The sequence below is a fragment of the Fukomys damarensis genome, unplaced genomic scaffold, assembly GCF_012274545.1.
Source record: "Fukomys damarensis isolate Sample0158 unplaced genomic scaffold, DMR_v1.0_HiC HiC_scaffold_22, whole genome shotgun sequence".
NCBI classification, from domain to species: Eukaryota; Metazoa; Chordata; class Mammalia; order Rodentia; family Bathyergidae; genus Fukomys; species Fukomys damarensis.
The window spans coordinates 21031960-21042270 of record NW_022900934.1 but is presented as its reverse complement, the minus strand read 5'-3'; the positions used below and the strand labels follow the sequence as shown (position 1 = coordinate 21042270).

Here is a 10311-nt window from a genome sequence, read left to right as displayed (position 1 = left end):
TTTTTTTTTTTTTTTTTTTTTTGGTATGGGGGATCGAACTTGGGTCCTTGTGCTTGCGAGGCAGGAGGTGGAGGCAGGAGGCGGAACCACTGAGCTAAATCCCCAGCCCACGTGCCTAGTGATTTTTAAGTAAAATCTCTCAAGATTGGCCAAAGCAAATACATCTGTGAACCAGATGCAGCCCAGCAGGTGTGAGGTTGGTCTTGACCTCCAGTCCGGCCTCCACTACCTGGCCATTCCTCTTGAACTTGTCTAGGCTGAGGTTCTAAAACCAGCCTCTGGCTGCCAGAAAGTTCTTGCTCACATCCAATTAAAACTTCTGCTGTTTTAAATCCCTTTTAATATTTGTGTGTGGGTGGAAGTATGAGCAAAAATTGGCTCTTTATTAAACAGCAACTTTGAAAACTGCAGTAAGCCAAGAAGTGGGTAGGCACCAGACGACTCCTGCTCGAGTCTAGCTCCGTCACAGCATGTCACATGTGTGACCTCCAGCAGGTCACCACCTCTGTCAACCTTAGCCTTAGGCTTGTTTCTTTCTCTCCCTCTTCCTTTTGCCTCTGCCCTCAGACTCACTGTCTCCCACCCAAGCCACATAATGGCAACAGTTACAACTAGAGCTACTTCTTCTCAAGCCAGTCTTTGGGGTCTGGCCTGTGCTAAGCACTTTCCATGCGTTATTATATTTTATTGTCCCAAAGATTCTATGGGATGGGCTTGTTCTCATATTACAGCTTATGAAACTGAGACCAAGTCTCCTTTAGTAAGTGATAAAGTGGGGATATGAATCTGAGTACCAGCCCAGGGTCCCCTTTGGCCATCACAATGGCCTTACCTACATAGAGACCTAGTCGTGACCCTCCACTGCTCAACAATGTCAGGTGGCTCCCTATTGCCGACCAAATCGCTGGTGGCCTGTTTTCTCTCAGCTTACCTTTCCTGCTTCTTCTAACCATACATTATGCTCTAGCCAAGGAATTCCCAATCATCCATGTGCCCCAGATACAAGGTTTTCTTGCCATGTTTGTTTGTTATTTGTTTAATATGTATAAATTCTCATTTACTTAATATTTGTCTATTTGTTTTCTACTTAAATTTATTTATTATTTGTCAGGACTTCTGCTGATTTAATTACTTCCTAATACTCATTAAGATGAAAAGCTATAAAAACATGCTCATCTAAGTGCATCTAAAGTCTCCCCATGCCCAGAACCCATGGCTGGGGCTCCACCTAAGGAAACACTTGCTTCCCAAGTACACACCACTTTTGACTTAGATTGTACCTCTCCCCAGACTGAGTGAGCTCCTGTTCACCCTTCACAGCCCTACTGGACCGGCCTCTCTTCTGTTTAGCTTTTCATGACTCATGTGCTTGTGGAAAGAGGGACAGCTTCCCACCACCCATCACATGGCCCAGAACTCTCAGCAAACAAGCCCCTGTTCCTATGAACCTCGAGCCCTCAGAAGCCTGGCACAGGGGCCTGGCACACACCAGAGGCTTGGACAGGAACCACCATGTGGCCAGCTCTTTGGCAACACTGAATGAATTAAACTGGATGTACTTTTTTTTGAAGCATAGGATGTATCATTTCAGGAGGACCACATGACAAGTTTTGGGTGGACACGGACTTGACACAAAATCACACAAAAAAGTTATTCGGTTGTCTCCTAGTCCTTCTGATGACACCAAGGAGAAAGACTCAGACTGGGGCCACCGTGTCTTTTTTTTTGGTACGGGGGATTGAACTCAAATCCTTGCACTTGTGAGGCAGTCACCAGAACCACTGAGCTAAATCCCCAGCCCAAGGGCCACCGTGCCCTGAGGACAGCTCAAGCATCTCAATCACCACTACTCCTTTTGGCCAAGGAAGAGTGCTGAGTTGGAATGGCCTGAAGTTAGCCCCACCCAGCCAGGGTTACTGACAAGGGGCTGCCTTCATTGTGCATATTTATACAGTAACTTTCAACTTATAAAACTACCTACTCAGGGGCCAGGGATTTAGCTCAGTGGTTCTGCCGCCTGCCTCGAAAGTGCAAGGTCCTGAGTTTGATCCCTGGTAACCCCCCAAAAATGTGATTTATACAACTACCTACTCAGATATATTTGAAATTTATAAAATAACTTCATTTAAAGAAAAAATATTGGCCAAATAGATTTTATTGTTTTCCTATTTTGTCCAATGACACTGAAATTGGGGAAATGTGAGAATGGATGAGTCTCAAGCCCTTTTGCTATAAGATTCTCTCACAGTGAGCTGGCCCCAAGCACTAGACATCTATTAATCAAATAATTTCACAAAAATTACAACTATAATGGGTGCCACGAGGGAGGGATACATGACAATGCTCTTATTAGAGGGAAATCATCAAAAGCTTTACTAAGGAGCTGGTGTTTCGGTGGAGAATTCTAGGTAAACAGGAATTCCTTAGATAAAGGTGGTGCTTCTCCCAGCAGGAATAGCATGTGCAAAGACCCTGGTGTAGGAGAAAGCATGGACCATAACAGGTTGTGAACCAAAGCCAGAGTCGCTGGAGCACAGAGGTGAGGTCAGAGAAGTGGGCTTCAATATTTAAAATTAGAGTAGGGAGGAAAATCTGCCCACCATACCTGCTCAGGAAAGACTTGCTCAACCTTTGAGTAGGGCATCCCAATGTTTGAATCTTGATGCAAAGGTCTGGGATTTGGTGAGTAGTTTCTAGTTTCTAATAACTGGATTAGGTCCAAGACCAGAAGAGATTTGGAGAATACTTGGTACAGACTGTGGCTCTGGGGTATCTGTCCTAACTTGCACTTCCGGAGGTTCAGTGGCTTTGGACCTGAGAATGTCAGGTCCCCATCAGTGGGTTACAGATACCAGCAAGACTACACTTAAAGCTGTTGCAAATGACATGAGCTCCTGGGTTTAAAGCACCTAGCACAGGGCCTTCTCGTAGGGAGAGGTGGCCATCACTAGTTTAGGATGCATTTTCAAGAAACTCTGAGAACAGTGAGTGTGTCCAGGTGTCCTGCTGGTGTATGGATGCAGGTGCCTGGTTTTGCAATGTATGTGTGTGTGTGTGTGTGTGTGTGTGTGTGTGTGTGGTTTTATGATGTGTGTGTGTGTGTGTGTGTGTGTGTGTGTGTGTGTGTATGTGCACAGATGTATGCCCGTATTCTGGCAGTGTGGGACAGTAGGTGGACAAGGTTGTGTGTGTGAAATGGCCCATGTATTCAGGCGTGTGAGTCGGTGGGACTGTGCTTTGGTGTGTGCAGGGGTGTGTGCAAACACATCTCTGTATAGAATCGTCATGGGCGGATGAGCACATGACTGAAAATGCTCACAAACCCACCACAGTGGATCACAGTCAAGGGGTTAATGTTCCGGCCTGTCTTCACAACCCTTTTCCCAAATCCCCTGCGATTTGGAAAATTGCTGCTGTGAATCCACCCTGGGCTCCTTGGCCTGTCTGCAGCTGGGCTGGGATTCTTTTGAAAACAGACTTTTCTTTGATTCCTTGTTCCCAGATACTGGCACAAGTGTACACAGACAAAATTCCCCTGAGCGTCCCCACCTTCTCAGAGTGCCCATGCCAGTTGTCAGGAAAGCCCAGGTATGGAGGAACTGTCCTCCCTCTGCCTCCTCCCCAGGGTACTTTTCTATGCAATTCCCTTGGGAATGCCCCACATCAGAACGACATACACATCTGACATTCCAGACCCGAGTGTACATAGAAAAACCAGCCCAGGTTTTCTTCAACTATTCTCTCCTCCATTTTCGGCCCCATAGCCCCCCCCACCCCGCCCTGCATTGCTAGGCTGCCCTGGGAGGTGACTTTGACCTCCTTCCCTATCCACTTTGGGATAATAACACTGCCAGCCCCAATTCTAAAATGCAAAACTACTCCAAGTTTTGTCCATGGCTCAAGAGCAAGGAGTCAAGCCCAGCTCTGTGCTAAGAGTTGAGGCAGCCTGAAAGTTTACAAGCTATCGAATCTTACTCCATCCACTTTGCGCATGCAGAGAGGCCAGAGAAGAAGACGCGGCTAGTGATGGGTTCGGGCACCCTCTCACCCTTCCGGGGTGTGGACAGTTAAGCTCCGAACCCTGGCCAGGTACAGAGGGTTGAGGTACTGAGGATGAGTTCAGCATAAAAAGTGGGGCTCTACCCGGCCTCACAGAGGGTTCGGAAGAGTCGTGCCCAGCAGAAAAGGGACAGAGTTCGGCGGTCCAAGCCAGGGCAGGCGTTACCATGGTGACGGGGTGCAGAGGTGGCAGCTCCTCTCCAGAGTGCGGGTCTGCGCTTCTACAGGTCCGTCGGTCCCGCGTGGCCCCGGGTCCCGCCTAGCCCGGGAGTGATCGGACGGGCGGGCCTAGGGCGACGACCCCGATTTCACCTCCGAAGGGCGGCCCGGGTGTCCCGGAGACAGACAGAGAGAGACAGGCGTTACCATGGTGACGGGGTGCAGAGGTGGCAGCTCCTCTCCAGAGTGCGGGTCTGCGCTTCTACAGGTCCGTCGGTCCCGCGTGGCCCCGGGTCCCGCCTAGCCCGGGAGTGATCGGACGGGCGGGCCTAGGGCGACGACCCCGATTTCACCTCCGAAGGGCGGCCCGGGTGTCCCGGAGACAGACAGAGAGAGAGAGAGCCAAAAAAAAAACTGGCGTCCGTCCGTCCGCCCAGTGGCGCGTCCGCCTGCAGCCCCGCCGCCCGTCAGCCGGTTCAGCGCCGACCCACTGCGGAGTCAGAGCAGCCTGCCAGTCTCTCTCAACCGCTCCCGGCAGCTCACAGCCTCTCTCAAGCCTGTGCCTTCATCTGTAAAATGGGTACGGTGAGGATGAGAGCACCTGCCCGTGTTCCAATGTCACTGCCCCTGGGAATTCTGCCTCTCGTCAGGATACCCAGTCTCGGGCTTTCAGATGATGGTGCGGTGGGGTGGGGTCTCTTCTTGACTCCGCCGAACCCATCGTTCCCTCCCGGGCTTCAGCTGTGGGAGTAGACGATGATTACTATGGTGTGCGACATTCAAAACTTTTATTTGTTGAAAGCCTGAGCCCCAATGCAAGGGCATTAGGAGGAGATTGGGTCAGCAGGAGCTGAGCCCTCGTGAGTGAGCTTAGTGCCCTTATGAAGAGCCGCAGGAGCACTGCCTTCGTCCTTCCACCCACCACGTGTGCACACGGCCCGGAAGGTGCCATCAGCGGGGCAGAATGGCGGCCCACCAGAAACCCAACTGCCAGGGCCTTGATCTCGGATTTCCCAGGCTTCGGAACTGTGAAAAATAAATTTTCTGTTGTTTAGAAGTCTTCCCAGTGTAAGGTATTTTGTTACAGCAACATAAATGGATTAAATGATGGCTAAAGTCATTTCTGGCTGGATGACTCAGGGATTCACTGATTTGTTTATTGAATGTTGTGCCAAGTGCTGAGCCAGAACAAGAAAGATGAGATAAAATCCCTGTCCTTGGGTATTGTACAGTCTGGTGGGAAGTCAGGCAAGAAACAGATAAACAGAAAAATGATGGAGTGAATTATTAAGAAGAACAGAGACAGATGTCGACACAGGAAACTGTAGGGGCATCAACTAGGGCTAATGGTTTTGGAAGGGGATGAGAGGCCTTGATCTGAAAGAAGGAAAGGAATTCAGGAAAGTATGTTTGGCGTGGTGAGGTTGGGTAGAGAAAGTTCCAGGCAATGAGAGGAGCATGTGCAAAGGCTCTGAGGTAGTATTAGACTTAAAGCCATGGGGACTGAGTGGAGAGTTGAAAAGAGAGAATGTGGTGGTAGGCATTTGAGTTCAAAGCTCAAGTTTTATCCATTACTCATCTCACACCAATGTTTTAGCAGAGGGAACTTGAGCTAGTAGCATCCTACCTTGCTGTGTGACTTTTGACAGGTCCTTCACTTACCTTGGACCACTGATTGCTCATTGTTAATGTGAGATTAATAATCCTTCTGATAGTTCTCCAATGCCACACAGAATAGAGGATTCCTGATGATGTTTACTAAACAATCAAAAAGCCCTCTCCAATCTGCAGGAGACAGCCTGGATGGCTTTGGTATCACTGGTGCATAACAGAATTGTGGGTGTCGGGTGCAGAATTTAGCTAGGAGTTGGGGATCGTAGCTTAGAGGCTTTAGAGTGCCAGGTTGCAATGAGACAGGGTTAATATGCAGTAAGCATTCTGGAGTCACAAGCAACAGACATTAATCAGAGAAAGAGTGGATTGAAAAGGTATCAGATGCTTACAGAATCACAAGAAAGCTGATGGCCCATTTTCTGGGGCAAGCTGGATACTCCAGAGGCAATGAGTTGGTAGGAATGAGGTGGAAACTCTTGAAGATGGATGAAATTACAAGGCAAACACACACCAAAGTAGAACTTTCTTTGTGTCCAGTACTTTTATAAATGTGCAAGTTATGAAGTAACTTCAGTTATTTTCTCATTAGACAAATTAAAAGCTGAGCCACAGACAGGTTATGCAGCTGCCTTAGTGTCAGATAGCCAGTAAACTCTGGATTCCAGAATTGGACAAGGCTAACGAGTTCTAGAATTATGTTATCAACTATTTTGCTATGCCAGCTGAATGAATCCCAAGCATTTTTCGTGCCCTGTGTCACTCCCTGCTAGATTCAAAGCCTTAAAAGGGAGATTCTAACTAGGGCCCATCTAAGACTGCATATACCAGGAATAATTGGTTCCTCAAGAGGAAATTAGATTGCATAAGAAGGAAGGGGAAATTGGCATGAAATGGTCTATAAACGAGTGCCATTACAGTCCACCCCGTAGGCCTCTTAGCTTCCTTCAGACCCTGTGCCCATGCATGTTCTTCCTTAAATGTATTCTTCTGACATGGCAAGACAGTTCCACATGCACCCAACACCTGTATTGTTTGGACCCATATTATAGGTGACCTCAGGGAAGTTCACCTCTCTGCACCTCAGATTCAACATTTGGAAACAAAATCATTCCTCATAAGACCCTTGTGACTATCAAACAAGTCCATGAATGTAAAGGGCTTTACACTGTGTCTGGTACATAGCAGAATTAATATGTAAGACATAAAATTGTGCTGTTTATGTTTAGGCCCTGATGGCTGTGAAATCAGCCTCTAAATACACAGGTTCACCCACTGGAGTGGACTTGATTCATCTCTCAGGGACTTTCCAGAGGATTCACCAAGGACTAATTAAGTATTCACTGCCTCTCTCTTTGGCAAATGAATAACTGAACCATGCTCCAATTTCTATACTAGATTTTGAGAAATAACAAAATCCTTCATTGATTTGACAAATGGTGGAGTAGAGAAAATGGGGAAGTGTTGTAGAAATGGGCTCTCCTACTGGTTTCTGTGTAGCCTTGGGTAGGTCCACCCTCTCTTGGAGTCAGTTTCCTTAACACAAGATGGTGTTATAATCTCTCCTTGGGAGAGAATTGTGACAATCTAGTGAGATAATGCATTGAAAGGGCTTAAAAGAGTGGCTGGTGTATAATAGGTCCTCAGTAAATGACAGCTATACCTATGTTTGAGGCTCCCAGGCCTGGGTTCCAGGACACCTCACCAGGGGAATGGCTCACTTAGGAGAAGGGAGTTGCCTAGCAGCATATTTTGAGATTCCGAATTCATTCACTCATCCAATAAATGTGTTCTTACCATAAGGATGCCAAATACTTGGCACACATGTATAACTCACCACTTCTGTATCCGTGATAGACATCACTAATCAATCACAGAATTTCCTGCTGAATCTAGCAGCAGCCTCCTAAACACAGTGCAGGCGGCTGCTACTGATCAATATGGATTACTGTGGAGTTTATTTTCATTTGCCACCTGTGATTGAAATTAATAAAGCAAACTGGTATCCAAGAAGACACAGGCTCCAGGGCAGAAAGCTTTGTCTGAATCTTGCCTTACAACTCCCTAAAACCTATACCAGCTAATCCTGTCAACTTGATTGGATTAAGAGACTGCTGAGAAGAACTTGGATCATGGGGGTGCTATACTGTTAGTAGGTTAACCCACTGATGCTGTCATCTGAATGTGCTGCTAGGAGGTGGGGCCCAGACCGAAGAGGTGGGTTGCCAGGGGAGGCGACTTTGGAGGGTTGGTCTCTCATTGGTATCTTCCCCTGTGTTGTGCTTCCTGGCCACCATGAAGTAAGCCATTTTGTTCCACCACATCCTACTGCCACGATGTTCCTGTCCTCGAGCCTGTTGATCATCGACTGAAACTTCTGAAACTGTGAGCCAAGTTAACCATTTCCTCCTTTAAACCGTACATGTCAGCCATTTTGTCTCAACAACAGGAAAGCTGACTAAAACTTGACCCCTGTGCTAATGAGTAGATACTAAAACAGTGTATCAGCCATGGAGATTCCTCCTGAAGAGAGAGTCTGTGATCTGTGGATGCCTGGAGCATCTGCCTCAGTGTTTAAGTTGAGGATATATGCTTCCTGGGCAGTACCCCCTTAGTCTGTTTTCTGTTGTTGTACCAGAATACCTAAGGTCAATTAATTTATGAAGAAAATGGGGTTAGCTAAGCATGGCGGTACATGCCTGTAATCTCAGCACTCTGGGAGGCTGTGGCAGGAGGCTTACAAGTTTGAGCTCAGCTTAGGCAATTTAGGGACTTAGTGAGATCCTGACTCAATGTAAGATAAAAAGGGCTGGGGGTGTAGTTCAGTGTTAAAGCCCTGGGTTTAATTCCTAGTACTATGAAAAAGAAGAAAAAGAAGGAAAGAAAGGAGGGAGTGAGGGAGGAAGGAAGGGAAAAGGGAAAAGAAGAAAAATAAAGAGTGGAATTCAGCTCATGATTCTGGAGGCCAGAAAATCCAAGGTCAGGTGGCCACAAGCTTCAGTGTGAGTTTTGGTGGGGAGAAACCATCATCAAACCATAGCTCAAGGGTTCACCACTTCTGCATAATGCAGGACTCTTCTGTGAATAAAGCCTGCCCCAGAACTCACCTGTGGACTGACCAAGGCCTTCTCTGAGGTGTGCCATACTCTGAAGCTCATTCTACTCAATTTTCTTCCATCCCCTTTTCCTTTTACAGTGTCAGACCAGCATTCGAATCTACTGGTCTTCCCTGTTCTTCCTGTCCCCTCTCCTCTTTACCTGCACGAGTTAGTTAGCCCTGTGAAGTTCTTGCTCTTCTAGCTCTGTTTTTGGTATCTCTTTCCCAGAGGTCACAAGTGACATGATCACTGAGCTGCATGGGATGAGAAGAAGTAGGGCTTCTCCTCTGTGATGGCCAGCAATTACTATGAATATGGGCACATGAATGACAGGAAAGGAGGCTTACAGGCACAGTGGCGCAATCCTTGGCATCCCCTGGAGAAACTGGACTTCCCATCAAGGACTGTTGGTTCCAGATAATAGAAACTCAGCTCAACCTCATTTAAGTAAAAAGGACATCAAAGGTCCTACAGGTGAGAAGTGGCCAGATCCCTGTCACCTTTCTTCTAATAGCTTCTTCCCTATTATTGAAAGATGACCTGTGGGTGGGGATTTAGCTCAGTGGTGCTGCTGCTTGCCTCCCCAAGTACAATTATTATTATTATTATTATAAAATAAAAATAAAAAAGGACCTATGGGCCTACATGGTCTCCACCAGGCAATCCTAGTACAAAGAGGATATCTTTTTCCTGATATCAAAATAGTAATTCCAAGGGGTGAAGGGAGGGCAGGGGTATGGGGAAAAAGTAAGAATCAGACATATTATGTAAAAGTACAAGATCCCAATGATAAATGTAACTGTATTGTTTGCTTTAAAGGTACCAATAAACAATGGGGGAAAAAAATAGTAACTCCAGGGAAGATCCTGATTGGCTTTGCTTGAGTCACATGCCCATTCCTGAACGAATTACTGTGACCAGGGTAATTGAGGATATTCTGATTGGCTGGAACAGCTTCTATATCCATTCCTGGGTGGGAGGGCATGAAGGTTGTTGTACTAGGGCTGCATGGAGTGAGGAGAAGACACCAGAAAGAGGAGTGTGTGGCTATAGGTTAAATTAACAAAAACTTTGATGATCCTTACCAGCTTCATAAATCCCAGGAAGAAAGCAGACAGAAAATATGGTGTCATCCTTCAACGATGTTTGTTTTCCCAGAGGAAATTGTAATAGTAAACATTTCCTGATGAGGTATTAGGAGAATGGAGGAGGACTGTGACATTTAGACACTGTCCCACACTCTCCTAGGATGCCCAGAGTCTGGTGGGAGGGATGGAGGTGGAAATCAGCAAGAAAAAAATCACTTGGAGCTCCTGAGAGAGGTTCAGAACTTACCTCGGTAACTGTCCTGATTTATGGCGAGCTCCACCCGGGGAAGGGAAAC

General features: G+C 46.9%; 1 protein-coding gene across 6 annotated transcripts in view; it reads right to left on the bottom strand.

Annotated features, from left to right (window-relative positions):
- Kiaa1755 (KIAA1755 ortholog) overlaps nucleotides 1-4616 on the bottom strand; it is a 36628-nt gene extending 32012 nt beyond the window's left edge. For 4 of the 6 annotated variants that reach the window (XM_033767130.1, XM_033767132.1, XM_033767133.1 and 1 more), the window contains exon 1: nucleotides 3976-4003. In XM_033767130.1, coding sequence (XP_033623021.1) covers nucleotides 3976-3993 — 18 coding nt within the window. In that variant the 5' untranslated portion in view covers nucleotides 3994-4003. The other 2 variants (XM_010640053.2, XM_010640052.2) reach the window with 2 other exon arrangements.
- Nucleotides 4617-10311: the final 5695 nt, after the last annotated feature.